At 46.0% G+C, this 21,237-nt stretch overlaps 2 protein-coding genes across 9 annotated transcripts in view; one reads left to right on the top strand and one right to left on the bottom strand.

The window, feature by feature from the left end:
• LOC148443297 (uncharacterized) overlaps positions 1 to 642 on the bottom strand; it is an 84,335-nt gene extending 83,693 nt beyond the window's left edge. For all 8 annotated transcript variants that reach the window (XM_088463005.1, XM_088463007.1, XM_088463004.1 and 5 more), the window contains exon 1: positions 559 to 642. The gene's annotated coding sequence lies outside the window, so the exon portion shown is untranslated. The remainder of the gene's footprint in view (positions 1 to 558) is intronic.
• Positions 643 to 846: 204 nt separating this feature from the next.
• The window catches only part of LOC148443296 (uncharacterized), a 33,426-nt gene continuing 13,035 nt past the window's right edge, over positions 847 to 21,237 (top strand). Inside the window, exons 1-5 of the mRNA XM_088463019.1 lie at positions 847 to 909; positions 10,366 to 10,557; positions 12,003 to 12,081; positions 14,031 to 14,128; positions 14,253 to 14,694. Of these exons, the coding sequence (XP_088319145.1) occupies positions 12,048 to 12,081; positions 14,031 to 14,128; positions 14,253 to 14,694 (574 nt within the window). The 5' untranslated portion in view covers positions 847 to 909; positions 10,366 to 10,557; positions 12,003 to 12,047. The remainder of the gene's footprint in view (positions 910 to 10,365; positions 10,558 to 12,002; positions 12,082 to 14,030; positions 14,129 to 14,252; positions 14,695 to 21,237) is intronic.

The raw sequence follows: 21,237 nt of genomic DNA, 5'->3' as shown, positions 1-21,237 counted from the left end.
AACTGAGTCTGCACCATCTGTATTATAGTAACAACGGGGTCTGCACCACCTGTATTATAGTAACAACGGGGTCTGCACCACCTGTATTATAGTAACAACGGGGTCTGCACCACCTGTATTATAGCAACAACGGGTTCTGCGCCACTTGTATTATAAGAACAACAAAGTCTGCGCCACCTGTAATATAGTAACAACAGGGTCTGCTCCACCTGTATTATAGTAACAACGAAGTCTGCTCCACCTGTATTATAGTAACAATGGGGTCTGCTCCACCTGTATTATAGTAACAATGGGGCCTGCTCCACCTGTATTATAGTAACAATGGGGCCTGCTCCACCTGTATTATATTAACAACAGGGTCTGCACCACCTGTATTATAGTAATGGGGTCTGCGCCACCTGTATTATAGTAACAACAAAGTCTGCACCACCTGTATTATAGAAGACTTGACTGCAACTCTCCTGCACAATGACAATGCAGCACCAGGGTCAGCTCCATCTGTACTACAGTAAAGTGACACAAGAGTCTGCTCAGCCTATAGAATAATAACATAATTACCTCCTGCCAAACACAACAATTGCTGCTTCCTGTATCTGCAGTCGTTGGGAATGATAGAAAGACTGTATGGGCGTGTAACGTCACTTCCGCCCTCACTACTACGTCACTTCCAGGGAACAAACACTGAAGGGGATCTATAGTCACCTGTTGTTCTTCATGAAGTGATTTGGGCCTCGGGAAAATGGCCGCCGCCTCCGTCTCTTTTGCACACTGGGGACACTTACTGTAGCTGTACATAGAGTCCTGCTCTAGTGCCCGGAGCTCCTCCCCCTTACTCCAGCAGCAGCATCAGCGTCACATGACCGGCTGCCGTGTGATCCTGTTCTAGCGGCGGCTCCTGCTGTATCCCTGGTAATGTCATCTACTATTATTATACAGGGGGAGCAGCCTGTGGTGTCCTGTTATTACTATTATTATACAGGGGGAGCAGCCTGTGGTGTCCTGTTATTACTGTTATTATACAGGGAGAGCAGCCTGTGGTGTCCTGTTATTACTATTATTATACAGGGGGAGCAGCCTGTGGTGTCCTGTTATTACTATTATTATACAGGGGGAGCAGCCTGTGGTGTCCTGTTATTACTGTTATTATACAGGGAGAGCAGCCTGTGGTGTGCTGTTATTACTATTATTATACAGGGGGAGCAGCCTGTGGTGTCCTGTTATTACTATTATTATACAGGGGGAGCAGCCTGTGGTGTCCTGTTATTACTATTATTATACAGGGGGAGCAGCCTGTGGTGTGCTGTTATTACTATTGTTATACAAGGGGAGCAGCCTGTGGTGTCTTGTTATTACTATTATTATACAGGGGGAGCAGCCTGTGGTGTCCTGTTATTACTATTATTATACAGGGGGAGCAGCCTGTGGTGTGCTGTTATTACTATTGTTATACAGGGGGAGCAGCCTGTGGTGTCTTGTTATTACTATTATTATACAGGGGGAGCAGCCTGTGGTGTGCTGTTATTATTATTATTATTATACAGGGGGAGCAGCCTGTGGTGTGCTGTTATTACTATTATTATACAGGGGGAGCAGCCTGTGGTGTCCTGTTATTACTATTATACAGGTGGAGCAGCCTGTGGTGTCCTGTTTTTACTATTATTATGCAGGGGGAGCAGCCTGTGGTGTCTTGTTATTACTATTATTATGCAGAGGGAGCAGCCTGTGGTGTCTTGTTATTACTATTATTATGCAGGGGGAGCAGCCTGTGGTGTCCTGTTATTACTATTATTATGCAGGGGGAGCAGCCTGTGGTGTCATGTTATTACTATTATTATACAGGGGGAGCAGCCTGTGGTGTCCTGTTATTACTATTATTATACAGGGGGTGCAGCCTGTGGTGTCCTGCTATTACTATTATTATACAGGGGGAGCAGCCTGTGGTGTCCTGTTATTACTATTATTATACAGGGGGAGCAGCCTGTGGTGTCCTGTTATTACTGTTATTATACAGGGAGAGCAGCCTGTGGTGTCCTGTTATTACTATTATTATACAGGGGGAGCAGCCTGTGGTGTCCTGTTATTACTATTATTATACAGGGGGAGCAGCCTGTGGTGTGCTGTTATTACTATTGTTATACAAGGGGAGCAGCCTGTGGTGTCTTGTTATTACTATTATTATACAGGGGGAGCAGCCTGTGGTGTCCTGTTATTACTATTATTATACAGGGGGAGCAGCCTGTGGTGTGCTGTTATTACTATTGTTATACAGGGGGAGCAGCCTGTGGTGTCTTGTTATTACTATTATTATACAGGGGGAGCAGCCTGTGGTGTGCTGTTATTATTATTATTATTATTATACAGGGGGAGCAGCCTGTGGTGTGCTGTTATTACTATTATTATACAGGGGGAGCAGCCTGTGGTGTCCTGTTATTACTATTATACAGGTGGAGCAGCCTGTGGTGTCCTGTTTTTACTATTATTATGCAGGGGGAGCAGCCTGTGGTGTCTTGTTATTACTATTATTATGCAGGGGGAGCAGCCTGTGGTGTCTTGTTATTACTATTATTATGCAGGGGGAGCAGCCTGTGGTGTCCTGTTATTACTATTATTATGCAGGGGGAGCAGCCTGTGGTGTCATGTTATTACTATTATTATACAGGGGGAGCAGCCTGTGGTGTCCTGTTATTACTATTATTATACAGGGGGTGCAGCCTGTGGTGTCCTGCTATTACTATTATTATACAGGGGGAGCAGCCTGTGGTGTCCTGTTATTACTATTATACAGGGGGAGCAGCCTGTGGTGTCCTGTTATTACTATTATACAGGGGGAGCAGCCTGTGGTGTCCTGTTATTACTATTATTATACAGGGGGAGCAGCCTGTGGTGTCCTGTTACTATTATTATACAGGGGGAGCGGCTTGTGGTGTCCTGTTATTATACAGGGGGAGTAGCCTGTGGTGTCCTGTTATTACTATTATTATACAGGGGGAGCAGCCTGTGGTGTCCTGTTATTACTATTATTATGCAGGGGGAGCAGCCTGTGGTGTCCTGTTATTACTATTATTATGCAGGGGGAGCAGCCTGTGGTGTCATGTTATTACTATTATTATGCAGGGGGAGCAGCCTGTGGTGTCCTGTTATTACTATTATTATACAGGGGGAGCAGCCTGTGGTGTCCTGTTATTACTATTATTATACAGGGGGTGCAGCCTGTGGTGTCCTGCTATTACTATTATTATACAGGGGGAGCAGCCTGTGGTGTCCTGTTATTACTATTATACAGGGGGAGCAGCCTGTGGTGTCCTGTTATTACTATTATACAGGGGGAGCAGCCTGTGGTGTCCTGTTATTACTATTATTATACAGGGGGAGCAGCCTGTGGTGTCCTGTTATTACTATTATTATACAGGGGGAGCAGCCTGTGGTGTCCTGTTACTATTATTATACAGGGGGAGCGGCTTGTGGTGTCCTGTTATTATACAGGGGGAGTAGCCTGTGGTGTCCTGTTATTACTATTATTATACAGGGGGAGCAGCCTGTGGTGTCCTGTTACTATTATTATACAGGGGGAGCAGCCTGAGGTGTTCTATTGTTATTATTATACAGGAGAAGCAGCCTGTGGTGTCCCATTATTATTATAATTATACAGGGGGAGTAGCTTGTGGTGTCCTGTTATTATTTTTTTTTACAGGGGGAGAGCGTATTCTAACAGTTCCTTATCTGCACTAGCTCCTATAAGTTCAGTCTCACATAGAACTGATCTTAGTCAGATTATATAACGTGCAGATAACTCGAGCAGTTCCTTCTTAGGTGTAAAAATTCGCCTTTTGGAATCCCTCTCAATACAGGAGGAAAGTGTGCACTTGTGTTATGTAATACTGGAGGAAAGTGTGCACTTGTGTTATGTAATACTGGAGGAAAGTGTGCACTTGTGTTATGTAATACAGGAGGAAAGTGTGCACTTGTGTTATGTAATACAGGAGGAAAGTGTGCACTTGTGTTATGTAATACAGGAGGAAAGTGTGCACTTGTGTTATGTAATACAGGAGGAAAGTGTGCACTTGTGTTATGTAATACTGGAGGAAAGTGTGCACTTGTGTTATGTAATACTGGAGGAAAGTGTGCACTTGTGTTATGTAGTACAGGAGGAAAGTGTGCACTTGTGTTATGTAGTACAGGAGGAAAGTGTGCACTTGTGTTATGTAATACAGGAGGAAAGTGTGCACTTGTGTTATGTAGTACTGGAGGAAAGTGTGCACTTGTGTTATGTAATACTGGAGGAAAGTGTGCACTTGTGTTATGTAATACAGGAGGAAAGTGTGCACTTGTGTTATGTAGTACAGGAGGAAAGTGTGCACTTGTGTTATGTAGTACAGGAGGAAAATGTGCACTTGTGTTATGTAGTACAGGAGGAAAGTGTGCACTTGTGTTATGTAATACTGGAGGAAAGTGTGCACTTGTGTTATGTAATACTGGAGGAAAGTGTGCACTTGTGTTATGTAATACTGGAGGAAAGTGTGCACTTGTGTTATGTAGTACTGGAGGAAAGTGTGCACTTGTGTTATGTAATACAGGAGGAAAGTGTGCGCTTGTGTTATGTAGTACAGGAGGAAAGTGTGCACTTGTGTTATGTAATACTGGAGGAAAGTGTGCACTTGTGTTATGTAATACTGGAGGAAAGTGTGCACTTGTGTTATGTAATACTGGAGGAAAGTGTGCACTTGTGTTATGTAATACTGGAGGAAAGTGTGCACTTGTGTTATGTAGTACTGGAGGAAAGTGTGCACTTGTGTTATGTAATACAGGAGGAAAGTGTGCACTTGTGTTATGTAGTACTGGAGGAAAGTGTGCACTTGTGTTATGTAGTACAGGAGGAAAGTGTGCACTTGTGTTATGTAGTACAGGAGGAAAGTGTGCACTTGTGTTATGTAATACTGGAGGAAAGTGTGCACTTGTGTTATGTAGTACAGGAGGAAAGTGTGCACTTGTGTTATGTAATACTGGAGGAAAGTGTGCGCTTGTGTTATGTAATACAGGAGGAAAGTGTGCACTTGTGTTATGTAATACTGGAGGAAAGTGTGCACTTGTGTTATGTAATACTGGAGGAAAGTGTGCACTTGTGTTATGTAGTACAGGAGGAAAGTGTGCACTTGTGTTATGTAGTACAGGAGGAAAGTGTGCCCTTGTGTTATGTAGTACAGGAGGAAAGTGTGCACTTGTGTAATGTAATACTGGAGGAAAGTGTGCACTTGTGTTATGTAGTACAGGAGGAAAGTGTGCCCTTGTGTTATGTAGTACAGGAGGAAAGTGTGCCCTTGTGTTATGTAGTACAGGAGGAAAGTGTGCACTTGTGTTATGTAGTACAGGAGGAAAGTGTGCCCTTGTGTTATGTAGTACAGGAGGAAAGTGTGCCCTTGTGTTATGTAGTACAGGAGGAAAGTGTGCACTTGTGTTATGTAGTACAGGAGGAAAGTGTGCACTTGTGTTATGTAATACTGGAGGAAAGTGTGCACTTGTGTTATGTAGTACAGGAGGAAAGTGTGCACTTGTGTTATGTAGTACAGGAGGAAAGTGTGCACTTGTGTTATGTAGTACTGGAGGAAAGTGTGCACTTGTGTTATGTAATACTGGAGGAAAGTGTGCACTTGTGTTATGTAGTACAGGAGGAAAGTGTGCACTTGTGTTATGTAATACAGGAGGAAAGTGTGCACTTGTGTTATGTAGTACTGGAGGAAAGTGTGCACTTGTGTTATGTAATACTGGAGGAAAGTGTGCACTTGTGTTATGTAGTACAGGAGGAAAGTGTGCACTTGTGTTATGTAGTACAGGAGGAAAGTGTGCACTTGTGTTATGTAGTACAGGAGGAAAGTGTGCACTTGTGTTATGTAGTACAGGAGGAAAGTGTGCACTTGTGTTATGTAATACTGGAGGAAAGTGTGCACTTGTGTTATGTAGTACAGGAGGAAAGTGTGCACTTGTGTTATGTAATACTGGAGGAAAGTGTGCGCTTGTGTTATGTAATACAGGAGGAAAGTGTGCACTTGTGTTATGTAATACTGGAGGAAAGTGTGCACTTGTGTTATGTAATACTGGAGGAAAGTGTGCACTTGTGTTATGTAGTACAGGAGGAAAGTGTGCACTTGTGTTATGTAGTACAGGAGGAAAGTGTGCCCTTGTGTTATGTAGTACAGGAGGAAAGTGTGCACTTGTGTAATGTAATACTGGAGGAAAGTGTGCACTTGTGTTATGTAGTACAGGAGGAAAGTGTGCCCTTGTGTTATGTAGTACAGGAGGAAAGTGTGCCCTTGTGTTATGTAGTACAGGAGGAAAGTGTGCACTTGTGTTATGTAGTACAGGAGGAAAGTGTGCCCTTGTGTTATGTAGTACAGGAGGAAAGTGTGCCCTTGTGTTATGTAGTACAGGAGGAAAGTGTGCACTTGTGTTATGTAGTACAGGAGGAAAGTGTGCCCTTGTGTTATGTAGTACAGGAGGAAAGTGTGCACTTGTGTTATGTAATACTGGAGGAAAGTTTGCACTTGTGTTATGTAGTACAGGAGGAAAGTGTGCACTTGTGTTATGTAGTACAGGAGGAAAGTGTGCACTTGTGTAATGTAATACTGGAGGAAAGTGTGCACTTGTGTTATGTAGTACAGGAGGAAAGTGTGCCCTTGTGTTATGTAGTACAGGAGGAAAGTGTGCCCTTGTGTTATGTAGTACAGGAGGAAAGTGTGCACTTGTGTTATGTAGTACAGGAGGAAAGTGTGCCCTTGTGTTATGTAGTACAGGAGGAAAGTGTGCCCTTGTGTTATGTAGTACAGGAGGAAAGTGTGCACTTGTGTTATGTAGTACAGGAGGAAAGTGTGCCCTTGTGTTATGTAGTACAGGAGGAAAGTGTGCACTTGTGTTATGTAATACTGGAGGAAAGTTTGCACTTGTGTTATGTAGTACAGGAGGAAAGTGTGCACTTGTGTTATGTAGTACAGGAGGAAAGTGTGCACTTGTGTTATGTACTAAACTGTTCCTAGCTGTCTTTTTACTGAAAAGATCCGTTTGTATTTTGCCGTCTGGTAATCTTTGTATTCTCAGATCCGGGAACGTGACTTCTGTGTGGCTAGTCTCACAGGAAAGTGTTACGTTCAAATCGTTAGTATCGAGAACTCTGATGAACTCAAAAAACAATTAGATCGGACCATCCCAAAGAACAGAGGTTCCCAAAGTCCACCTTCACAGTCCACGTTTTAGGGATATCCATGCTTGAGCACAGGTGACTTAATTAGTACCTCAATCCATTTGATTTACCCATCTGGACTCAAGCTTGGATATCCCTAAAACATGGACTGTAATGGCGTACTTTGGGAACCTCTGCCATAGAATGATCCTACCTGTTAGTAAGGTACCTCTACTCTGGATCTTTTTGCCTATTCTAATTACAATGGGCACAAGATCACCTCAGCTATCTGCACGTTATATAATCTGACTAAGATCAGTTCTATGTGAGACTGAAGTTATAGGAGCTAGTGCAGATAAGGCACTGTTAGAATACGCTCTCTGACCTTATACCACTCAGACCAGTGCATATAAATACAAGCCTCCCTTTATTATATTATATAACTGTGATTGGTGATTCCTCATACAACAGTGCATTAGATTATTAGGGAACGTCATTCCAAATGCCTGATAGAGCATCTTATGAGATCTTCCATTAGAGGACAGCATTACAATTACTCACTATACTGTGGGTTATATAGATATAATACCTTTATATATTGAGCCCTTACATAGCTAGTGCTGTAATCAGACAGTGAGGAGGGTTTGTGAATACGTCTGCACACAGTCACTGTGGATACTAACAGTTGATGTGAGTTGAGTTTAATTAAAGATGTGAATTATTATTTGTGAAGTGTCCATTGTCTACTGACACCCTATTCATACACTAATCATGGATTATTAAAATGTCATGACATAATATTCATATAATAATAAATAATACGTTAAGAACTTGATGTGGTAACACAACTTTTATTAACTGGTTTAATTTCATACTATTTTCTTTTCATTGTATACTTTATATTTCGAGGACAACATTTTTTACACATTAATATGAATAAAGGTTATATTTTAATATAGTTATCATATTCCCAAATAACTGAATGACAAAATTTTGTCATATTGAACTGATATAGGTCCGTGAGTGCCCCATAAAGGAATACTGTGTCTTTTTGTTTGTTATTTATAATATTATTATACAGGGGGAGCAGCCTGTATTGTCCTGTTATTATTATAATTATACAGGGGGAGCAGCCTGTGGTGTCCTGTTATTATTATTATTATACAGGGGGAGCAGCCTGTGGTGTCCTGTTATTATTATTATTATACAGGGAGAGTAGCCTGTGGTGTCCTGTTATTATTATTATACAGGGAGAGCATCCTCTGGTGTCCTGTTATTATTATTATTATTATACAGGAGAAGCAGCCCGTGGTGTCCTGTTAAAATTATTATACAGGTGGATTAGCCTGTGATTTCCTTTTTATTATCATTATAGAGGGGGAGCAGCAGGTGGTGTCCTGTTATTGTTGTTGTTGTTATTAATTGTTGTTATTATTATATACAGGGGAGCAGCTTGTGGTGTCCTGCTACAATTATTTTACAGGTGGAGCAGCCTGTGGTGTCCTGTTATTATATAGCAGCAGATACAGAGTTATAATAACACAAATGAGCTGTCAGATAAAGAAATAACACATAATAGGTATAACATGTATGCATGGGAAATAGTTTGTATCACGACAGTCAGAATCCTGATGCGCCCTATACCGTCTGCAGGATCCGGACGGGTCAAAATGCCGACAACTTCAAATGGTGAGTGTTAGGGTTAGGCTGTGGGAGTGGAGGGTTAGGGTACCAGAGGGGAGGTTTATGGTAAGGCTGCGGGAGGAGAGGAGGTGGTTAGGGTTAGGCTGCGGGAGGGTGGATTGGGTTTAGAGTTAACCTTAGGATACTTAGTGAAAATGTCGAGATTTTCAGTGTCGGGATTCCAATTCTGGCATTCCAACCATCTGCATTTTGACCATCGGGATGTTGAACCCAACCCCTTATGTACGAGGGTGGTCAATAAGGTAACAAGACCTCTCATGTGTAATGTTCTCTATTTCATTCTAATTACCCACCAGGACAGAGCAGGTAGACCACTGCTTCCCCTCACACCCATTACACTGCGCCTCATATCAGTCATACTGTCCCAGCATCAGGTGTAAGATGGCGGGGCTGGCGGTAACATGGGCACACATTAAGGTGCATAGTGTGATCAGATTTCTGTGTATAAAGGGCACATCAGCAGCTGTAATTCATCACCAGCTTATTGGAGTGTACGGTGATAATGTCATGGTAACAGGTTTGGGGTTGGTGCCTTTGATAACAGCAGGACATACATTCAAGATGAGCAGCCAAGCACGTCCACTCAGCCAACCGCATGCATGTGTTGTTACAGCGCTACCATTGGGAGATACTGGACCATCCTCCCTACAGTCCTGACCTGGTACTAAGTCATTTCCATCTCTTTGGACTATTGAGGAAGTACCTGGGTGGAAGGTGATTCACAGCCGATGGTGAAATTCAGCATTTGTCATATCCTGGCTTCAGACGCTTGACCCTGATTTCTTCTAGGCCAGAATAGATGCCTTGGTGTAACGTTGGAACAAATGTTTAGACAAGTACGGGCTCTATGTGGATAAATAATCTGTACTAAGGCCATGCTATTTATTATATGTATATGTAGAAGGTGACTACATTTACACAATGAGAGGTCTTGTTACTTTATTTATTGAACCACCCTCCTATATATACCAGATGATACATAACAGGAGCTGGGGAAGGATGTGTGAGAAGGACACAGACAGGCCATGTAACAAAGGGCTGCACTCCCTGAGCTGAGACTGTCTGTCAGGGCGTCTTGTTATCCTGAGCAATAGAGACTCTCTCAGAGACAGCCAGTGGCTGTGACAGTCCCCAGATCCTCAGAGTGTCACTGATTATCCCCCAGGACATGTCTCACCCCACCCTACGCTGCACACACACGGCCGGCAGGCTGGTCACACATGTAACATACATCTGAGGTGCGGTCATTTGTAATTTCATCATTTGTGCAGAGTGACTGATGGGATTCTGTATTGTGTAACCCTTTGTGTGTCCCCTGGGCTGCCTGCTGTCCTATCCCTGTGTTATTAACCTCTTCTGTTCCCTTCCCCTCCCCTGTGTTACTGACACCTCTGTACAGCTGTTACACCCCCTGTTGTGCACTGACATGACTGGGGAGGTGAGGGGATCTGGGAGTGTATTCAGTGATATTTTGTGTCTCCCCCAATACACAGGATTACACAGTAGTGAAGAAGACATCCGGTGAGTGTGAGACACCCAGCAGCCATCCCCGTGTGTCAGGAGAACTGAGCAGGACCCAGAGCCCCATCACGGTGCCTCCACCTCACTCACTGATACATGAGAGAGACAATGACCAGAAGATCCTGGAACTCACCAATAAGATCATTCAGCTGCTGACTGGAGAGGTGACTGCTGGGAATGGGACATTATACAGTAACACCAGGGGATGTGTCTGGGTGATGACTGGAGAGGTGACTGCTGGGAATGGGACATTATACAGTAACACCAGGGGATGTGTCTGGGTGATGACTGGAGAGGTGACTGCTGGGAATGGGACATTATACAGTAACACCAGGGGATGTGTCTGGGTGGTGACTGGAGAGGTGAATGCTGGGAATGGGACATTATACAGTAACACCAGGGGATGTGTCAGGGTGATGACTGGAGAGGTGACTGCTGGGAATGGGACATTATACAGTAACACCAGGGGATGTGTCTGGGTGATGACTGGAGAGGCGACTGCTGGGAATGGGACATTATACAGTAACACCAGAGGATGTGTCTGGGTGATGACTGGAGAGGCGACTGCTGGGAATGGGACATTATACAGTAACACCAGGGGATGTGTCTGGGTGATGACTGGAGAGGTGACTGCTGGGATTGGGACATTATACAGTAACACCAGGGGATGTGTCTGGGTGATGACTGGAGAGGTGACTGCTGGGAATGGGACATTATACAGTAACACCAGGGGATGTGTCTGGGTGATGACTGGAGAGGTGACTGCTGGGAATGGGACATTATACAGTAACACCAGGGGATGTGTCTGGGTGATGACTGGAGAGGTGACTGCTGGGAATGGGACATTATACAGTAACACCAGGGGATGTGTCTGGGTGATGACTGGAGAGGTGACTGCTGGGAATGGGACATTATACAGTAACACCAGGGGATGTGTCTGGGTGATGACTGGAGAGGTGACTGCTGGGAATGGGACATTATACAGTAACACCAGGGGATGTGTCTGGGTGATGACTGGAGAGGTGACTGCTGGGAAGGGGACATTATACGGTAACACCAGGGGATGTGTCTGGGTGGTGACTGGAGAGGTGACTGCTGGGAATGGGACATTATACGGTAACACCAGGGGATGTGTCTGGGTGATGACTGGAGAGGTGACTGCTGGGAATGGGACATTATACAGTAACACCAGGGGATGTGTCTGGGTGATGACTGGAGAGGTGACTGCTGGGAATGGGACATTATACAGTAACACCAGGGGATGTGTCTGGGTGATGACTGGAGAGGTGACTGCTGGGAATGGGACATTATACAGTAACACCAGGGGATGTGTCTGGGTGATGACTGGAGAGGTGACTGCTGGGAATGGGACATTATACAGTAACACCAGGGGATGTGTCTGGGTGATGACTGGAGAGGTGACTGCTGGGAATGGGACATTATACAGTAACATCGGGGGATGTGTATGGTTGATGACTGGAGAGGTGACTGCTGGGAATGGGACATTATACAGTAACACCAGGGGATGTGTCTGGGTGATGACTGTATCACTGTGTGTGTCAGGTTCCTATAAGGTGTCAGGATGTCACTGTCTTATGTCTCCATGCAGGAGGGGGAGTATATAGAGGAACACAGGGCTTTGTGCAAGGACGTAATGATGGAGAATCACCGGCCCCTCACATCACTGGGTAAGAGGAGACTATAACTTATTGTACAGGAGAGAGCAGGTATGGGGACCTCTATATACACACATCACCTGATAATCACATATATCAGTGTTCTCCCCAGGCACCACCCGGCACTTTGAGATCCTGCAAGTGGGGACAGTATCTGGGAGCTATATAAAAAGGACCAGATCCTACAGACTTTGCAGATTTTTCATAATCAGATGACTGAGGGGCCTATTCATCATCACTTAATTTTCACAAAAGAAAGTGAAAGTGCACATTTTCACCTGCAATTGTAAAAATTAAGTTATCGTGCCATTCATCAAGTAGGTAAAGCAGGAGATATCACAGCTATCTCCTACTTACCTTCCTTTTGTGGAACGGCCTGCTGTCCCCACACACTAGTATGGGGACAGAATTCATCAAGCTCCGGAAATATAATATTTTCAGAGCTTGACTGTGGGAGCATTCGCCATCTTCAGATGGCGAATGCTCCTGCTATGGCATTGCAACCCGCTCCTTCCCTATGGTAAGGAGGTCCAGGTTGCGATGAGGGATGTTTTCAGATCCCTTCGCCCCTGTCTGGCTCCTTCCTTTGGATGTCGGGACTCTTATGCGCATGCGTGACCTGTAGGTTAAACATGCGCAGTCCCGTCACTGCTCTGCTAGGAGCAGTAAAAAGATTCACTGCTCCGAAAAGGAGCAATGAAGCGGCTCCCGGGGACAACTGATATCGCATCAGCTGTCATTGCGCCGGAGCAATGATGAGTTGCTCCGGTAGCCGCGGTGAGTCAGAATGTTAATTGTAGGGGTCCATTCAGACCCTGATAATTAACATCATGAATAGGCCCCTGGACCTCTAATAATAAGAAAATTACTATATGAATTGTTATTTCAAGTTTAATTGTAAGGTCAGGGTTTAAAACATTTTATTATTGCGAAGGCCCTCACCCGGCTACTTCATGATGCCACCCGGCTGGAAAAAAATTCTGGGGAGAACACTGTTTATACAATGTACTCAGTCACTGTGTGTCTCCTACAGATGGACCCAGTTATAGAAATACCCCAGAGAGATGTCCCCGTCCTCTGTATTCCCAGCACTGTACAGAGGAGAATCACATATATACAATGTACTCAGTCACTGTGTGTCTCCTACAGATGGGCCCAGTAACAGTAATACCCCAGAGAGATGTCCCCGTCCTCTGTATTCCCAGCACTGTACAGAGGAGAATCACATATATACACTGTACTCAGTCACTGTGTGTCTCCTACAGATGGGCCCAGTAACAGTAATACCCCAGAGAGATATCCCCGTCCTCTGTATTCCCAGCACTGTACAGAGGAGAATCACATATATACAATGTACTCAGTCACTGTGTATCTCCTACAGATGGGCCCAGTAACAGTAATACCCCAGAGAGATGTCCCCGTCCTCTGTATTCCCAGCACTGTACAGAGGAGAATCACATATATACAGTGTACTCAGTCACTGTGTGTCTCCTACAGATGGAGCCAGTAACAGTAATACCCCAGAGAGATGTCCCCGTCCTCTGTATTCCCAGCACTGTACAGAGGAGAGTCACATATATACAATGTACTCAGTCACTGTGTGTCTCCTACAGATGGGCCCAGTAACAGTAATACCCCAGAGAGATGTCCCCGTCCTCTGTATTCCCAGCACTGTACAGAGGAGAATCACATATATACAATGTACTCAGTCACTGTGTGTCTCCTACAGATGGGCCCAGTAACAGAAATACCCCAGAGAGATGTCCCCGTCCTCTGTATTCCCAGCACTGTACAGAGGAGAATCACATATATACAGTGTACTCAGTCAGTGTATGTCTCCTACAGATGGGCCCAGTAACAGTAATACCCCAGAGAGATGTCCCCGTCCTCTGTATTCCCAGCACTGTACAGAGGAGAATCACATATATACAATGTACTCAGTCAGTGTATGTCTCCTACAGATGGGCCCAGTGACAGTAATACCCCAGAGATATGTCCCCGTCCTCTTTATTCCCAGGATTTTACAGAGGACTATCACAGGATCCCACAGGAGCATCAGGTACCAAAGGGACTGTCACTATATGATGTGTAGAGATGCTGTGTGTGTCTAATACACTAATATTCTACTGTTTATTCTCAATTATTGAAACCAAACATTATTTAAAAAAACTATTTCTGTTTAGGGTGCAGCTCATACTAATAAGGCAGAAGATATAGAGGGAGAAGAAGAGACGTATGTGACTGATATAAAGGCAGAAGATATAGAGGGAGAAGCAGAGACTTATGTGACTGATATGAAGGCAGAAGATATAGAGAGAGAAGAAGAGACGTATGTGACTAATATGAAGGCAGAAGATACAGAGGGAGAAGAAGAGACGTATGTGGCTGATATAAAGGCAGAAGATACAGAGGGAGAAGAAGAGACGTATGTGACTGATATAAAGGCAGAAGATACAGAGGGAGAAGAAGAGACGTATGCGACTGATATGAAGGCAGAAGATATAGAGGGAGAAGAAGAGACGTATGTGACTGATATGAAGGCAGAAGATACAGAGGGAGAAGAAGAGACATTTGAGAGGAGTGATCAGCAGTGTAAGGAGGAGGAAATCCATACAGATAGCACAGGTGAGTAATACACACTTACTACAGAAAACAGTCACATATTCTCCTTTCTCAGTCACTACAACAATCTCTTAGCCTACACCTTTCACTGTCAGTACAAACTAATGAGGGAAATGTATCTGCCTAGTTGGGGAGTCGGGAGCCATCAGCCCCTATTATACTCCTGCTCTCCCCCCTCACATCATGTCACTGTGTGCTACCAGCCCAGAGATCTGACCAGTCTCCTCCGGGATATGTTTAAGATGCCGGCGGTCGCAATCCCGACTGCCGGCATCTAGAATCCTTAATCCCGGCTAGGGTTAAATGACAGGCGTCTATAATCCAGACGCCTGTCATTTTCCCGACACTGGCGCCCGGCATCCCGATCGAAGGGATGCCGGGCGCTGCAAGCGGACAGCCGCAGGGGTGGGGGAGGGTTACGTTTAGGCCACCTGGGGGGAACTTAGAGTTAGGCACCCCCCCGGGAGGGTTAGGGTTAGGCTAGGGGAGGGAGTGTTAGGGCTAGGCACCCCCACTGGGTCTTAGGGTTAGGCACCCCCCCCGGGATTTAGGTTTAGATAGCGGGGAAGGGGGGGTTAGGGTTAGGCACTTAGAGGGGGGAGGTTAGGGTTAGGCACCCCTAAGGAGGGTTAGGGGGTTAGAATAGAATAGTTTATACTTACCTTTAGACGATCGGGATTTCCAGCGCTGTCGGTCTTCCGCTGCCGGGTTATGCTGTTTTGTCGGGCTGCCGTAGCCGGGATTCGAACTGCCGGTCATGCGGCAGCCGGCATTCCATACCGAATGCGTCTCCTCCCCACACTCTCTGGTGTATCTCACACACTGAGATGGAGATCACAGCAGGGTGCAGCTAGTATGACCTGTGTGTGATATAATGTATAGACCATGCCTGCACTCTGTTACACATACTGAGATGGAGATATGGAGAGTGTGAGGACACAGCAGGATACAGCTAGTATGTCCTGTGTGTGATATAATGTATAGACCATGCCTGCACTCTGTTACACATACTGAGATGGAGATATGGAGAGTGTGAGGACACAGCAGGATGCAGCTAGTATGTCCTGTGTGTGATATAATGTATAGAGCACTCTGCACTCTATTAGTAGTGACTGTTTTAGCTCAGTGTAACATCCATTACAGTGTAGATCAGTGGTCGAAGTGGGAATTTGTAGTGGGGGTATGGAAAAAGTAAGGTTGTAAATATGCGGGCTCAGGCTGTGTATTTACACACACATTGCCGCCAGCGCGGCGGCAATGTGTGTGTTAATCAGCAGCCGAAGAGAGTCAGACAGACTCTCATTGACTTCTGCAGCGCCCACTGCAAGAGCCGGGCTGGAGCTAACTCATGAGCTGGCCTTCCAGCTCCTGCAGTGGGTAATGGGAGAGACGTCATGACGTAGCTCCCATAATGCAGAGCGCGCCAGCCCGGGAGGACTGATGCGTGGATGAATGCGGGAGCCGGTGCGGGGATTCAGGTAATTTTTTATTTTATTTATTTTTATTATTTTTTTGTCAGCACTACTGGGGGGCACTACTGTGGGGGGGGGACTACTACTGGGGGCACTACTGGTGGGGGGGACTACTACTGGGGGCACTACTGGGGGGGGAACTACTACTGGGGGCACTACAACTGGGGGCACTGCATCGGGAAGGGAGACCTCTACTGGGGACTACTACTGGGGGGGCTTACTACTGGGGGCACAAGGGCCACTGCACTTGGAGGGACCACTACTGGGGGCACTAAATAGGGAGGACCACTACAGGGGCACTGTATAAGGGGCACTGCATAGGGGGGATCAATACTGGGGGCCTGCATACGGGGGATCACTACTGGGGGCACTATATAAAGGGCACTGCATAGGGGGTACCACTACTGGGGACACTGCATGGGTGGGACTACTACTGGGGTCACTATATAAGGGGCACTGCATAGGGGGTACCACTACTGGGGACACTGCATGGGTGGGACTACTACTGGGGTCACTATATAAGTGGCACTGCATAGGGGGGACCACACATTAAGGTGCAGAGTGATGAGAAAGGGGTGTGTCATGTTGGCACGTCCATTTTAAAGTGACCATGCCCTCATGACCATACCCATTTTTCGGCGCATAGAGGGGGCTTGCCCTGAGCTCCAAATACCCTAGTTACGCCTCTGTACACACAGTAGTGCCCATTACACATTATGCACTTTGAATTCCCCCCATAGAATTCACATGAAAAAAACACACATTGTCACCAATAACAAAATACAAACAAACACATTCCCCACAGTAATAAATACACACACACAGGCCCCCACAGTAATAAATACACACACACAGGCCCCCACAGTAATAAAATACACACACACATAGGCCCCCGCAATAATACACACACACACAGGCCCCCACAGTAATAAATACACACACAGGCCCCCACAGTAATAAATACACACACACAGGCCCCCACAGTAATAAATACACACACACAGGCCCCCACAGTAATAAAATACACACACACATAGGCCCCCGCAATAATACACACACACACAGGCCCCCACAGTAATAAATACACACACAGGCCCCCACAGTAATAAATACACACACACATAGGCCCCCACAGTAATAAATACACACACACATAGGCCCCCACAGTAATAAATACACATACACATAGGCCCCCGCAATAATACACACACACAGGCCCCCACAGTAATAAATACACACACACAGGCCCCCACAGTAATAAATACACACATATAGGCCCCCACAGTAATAAATATACACACACAGGCCCCCACAGTAATAAATACACACACACAGGCCCCCATAGTAATAAATACACACACAGGCCCCCACAGTAATAACCACACACACACACACACACACACACACAGGCCCCCACAGTAATAAATACACAGACATAGGCCCCACAGGAAAAACATACACCATAGAAGGTATTACTCACTAATCAGTCAACAGAGCTGCGGAGACATGGTACAGGTAGGCAGGTTGTCTCCTAGGATGGTGTCTGTCCAGAGGCAGTGTGTAGTCACAGAAGGAGTGGAGATGAGAAGAGGAGCAGGGAGTGGAGTTCCGACCTTCAACCCGCAACCCCAAAGGAGCATGAAGCAGCAGCAGTCAAATGAGGAGCAGGGGAGGTTAGGCACAGAGGGAAAGGAGATGTGGTTGTGAGCAGGGACCGGAGTTCCATCAAGCAGCAACCCACACCCTGTGGGAGCCAGGAGCAACAGCTGTCAAATAAGGAGAAGGGGAGGGGAGCGGAGAACAGGGACCGCATTTCCGACCATTGTAATCTGCAACCGCGTGGGAGACAGGAGCAGCAGTAGCAATTAATTGAGAAGGATGGGTGGGGAGGCACTGAGGGAGTGGAGATGATGTGGGGAGCGGGGAGCAGGGACCACAGTGTCCATCGGTAATCTGCAACACCGCGGGAGACAAGGGCAGCAGTCAATTGAGGAGGAGTGGAGGCACAGAGGGAGTGTATCTGTGTCTATGAAGAGGGGAGCGCCGGAGATCCATCCAGTAGCAACAGCAGACAAGGGCCATCCAGCCTCCCAGCCCTGTGAGCAGCAGAACTTCCGGCGAGAAGCAGCATTATACAGGCAAGTGGCAATCCGGGCTCTGGAGTGTGTGGCTGTATGAGTCACACGTGCAGCCACTCCCCCGCTGTGCAGAAGGCCAGAAGCTCACTGTAGTGTACAGACACAGCAACTTCTGGGTCAGTGCAAATCGAAGTGCCGGTATGTCATACCGCCGCATACCGGCACACTTCGACCACTGGTGTAGATTATAGATAAGGTGTCTGAATTCAGTGCAGGAAATCCCAGGTTTAAGCCCTGATGTTGCACCCATAGTACATAACATATCATAAGAGAGAGAATCTGGGGGAAATGTATGAAGCCTTAGAGAGAGATACAGAGGAGAAATTGCCCACAGCAGCCAATCAGCTTCTAGCTATCATTATCAAGTACAGTCAGTGAAATGACAGAAGCTGATTGGTTGCTAAGGGCAACTTCTCCACAAACCTTCTGAAAGGTTTGGTACATCTCCCCCTTTGTAATTTTTAGTGATTACTCCCCGGCCAGTGTTACTGCTGCACCCTAATCCTCCTCATGAGAAACATCGCCAAATACATGATGAAGTCATTGGCCGCCATTCAGTATAGCGCGATGTTTCTGAGGGTGGAAGAGGAACTCTGATGAAAGTTCCGACCGCGCGGCTGTTTGACGGCTTAGCCCGGCACTAACAGCCTCACAGCCAGCACTTTAGTTGGAGAATGCCGGTTCTCATGACTAAATACCCAGGTTACGTCGTGAGAGCTGGCATTCTCTGACTTAACACTGCGCTGAATTTAATTGCTCCGGGAGCTCCCACAATCGCGACCACTGACTGTAGGAGATGTTGGGGTACAGCCGGGCACGTCTTATTATAGTTACACAGTATGGGGATGTTGGGGTACAGCCGGGCACGTCTTATTATAGTTACACAGTATGGAGATGTAAGGGTACAGCCGGGCACGTCTTATTATAGTTACACAGTATGGAGATGTTGGGGTACAGCCGGGCACGTCTTATTATAGTTACACAGTATGGAGATGTTGGGGTACAGCCGGGCACGTCTTATTATAGTTACACAGTATGGAGATGTTGGGGTACAGCCGGGCACGTCTTATTATAGTTACACAGTATGAGATGTTGGGGTACAGCCGGGCACGTCTTATTATAGTTACACAGTATGGGGATGTTGGGGTACATCCGGGCACGTCTTATTATAGTTACACAGTATGGAGATGTTGGGGTAAAGCCGGGCACGTCTTATAGTTACACAGTATGAGATGTTGGGGTACAGCCGGGCACGTCTTATAGTTACACATTATGGAGATGTAGGGGTACAGCCGGGCACGTCTTATTATAGTTACACAGTATGGGGATGTTGGGGTACATCCGGGCACGTCTTATTATAGTTACACAGTATGGAGATGTTGGGGTAAAGCCGGGCACGTCTTATAGTTACGCAGTATGAGATATTGGGGTACAGCCGGGCACGTCTTATTATAGTTACACAGTATGGAGATGTTGGGGTACAGCCGGGCACATCTTATTATAGTTACACAGTATGAGATGTTGGGGTACAGCCGGGCACATCTTATAGTTACACAGTATGGAGATGTTGGGGTAAAGCCGGGCATGTCTTATTATAGTTACACAGTATGGAGATGTTGGGGTACATCCGGGCACGTCTTACTATAGTTACACAGTATGGAGATGTTGGGGTACAGCCGGGCACGTCTTATTATAGTTACACAGTATGAGATGTTGGGGTACAGCCGGGCACGTCTTATAGTTACACAGTATGGAGATGTTGGGGTACAGCCAGGCACATCTTATTATAGTTACACAGTATGGAGATGTTGGGGTACAGCCAGGCACGTCTTTACAGTTACACAGTATGGGGATGTTGGGGTACAGCCGGGCACGTCTTATTATAGTTACACAGTATGAGATGTTGGGGTACAGCCGGGCACGTCTTATTATAGTTACACAGTATGGAGATGTTGGGGTACAGCCGGTCACGTCTTATTATAGTTACACAGTATGGAGATGTTGGGGTACAACCGGGCACGTCTTATTATAGTTACACAGTATGGAGATGTTGGGGTACAGCCGGGCACGTCTTATTATAGTTACACAGTATGGAGATGTTAGGGTACAGCCGGGCACGTCTTATTATAGTTACACAGTTTGGAGATGTTGGGGTACAGCCGGGCACGTCTTATTATAGTTACACAATATGGAGATGTTGGGGTACAGCCGGGCACGTCTTTTTACAGTTACACAGTATGGAGATGTTGGGGTACAGCCGGGCACGTCTTTACAGTTACACAGTATGGAGATGTTGGGGGTACAGCTGGGCACGTCTTATTACAGTTACACAGTATGGAGATGTTGGGGTACAGCCGGGCATGTCTTATTATAGTTACACAGTATGGAGATGTTGGGGTACAGCCGGGCACGTCTTATTATAGTTACTCAGTATGGAGTTGTTGGGGTACAGCCGGGCACGTCTTATTATAGTTACACAGTTTGGAGATGTTGGGGTACAGCCGGGCACATCTTATTATAGTTACACAATATGGTGATGCTGGGGTACAGCCGGGCACATCTTATTACAGTTACACTGTATGAGATGTTGGGGTACAGCTGGGCACGTCTTATTACAGTTACACAGTATGGAGATGTTGGGGTACAGCCGGGCACGTCTTTACAGTTACACAGTATGGAGATGTTGGGGTACAGCCGGGCACGTCTTATTACAGTTACACAGTATGGAGATGTTGGGGTTCAGCCGGGCACATCTTATTATAGTTACACAGTATGAGATGTTGGGGTACAGCCGGGCACGTCTTATAGTTACACAGTATGGAGATGTTGGGGTACAGCCGGGCACGTCTTATTATAGTTACACAGTATGGAGATGTTGGGGTACAGCCGGTCACGTCTTATTATAGTTACACAGTATGAGATGTTGGGGTACAGCT

The sequence above is a fragment of the Taudactylus pleione genome, unplaced genomic scaffold (genome assembly GCF_031769625.1).
Source record: "Taudactylus pleione unplaced genomic scaffold, aTauple2 ptg001312l, whole genome shotgun sequence".
In the NCBI taxonomy this organism is placed as follows: Eukaryota; Metazoa; Chordata; class Amphibia; order Anura; family Myobatrachidae; genus Taudactylus; species Taudactylus pleione.
The sequence above is the reverse complement of the archived record's forward strand: the minus strand, read 5'-3'. Positions and strand labels throughout refer to the sequence as shown.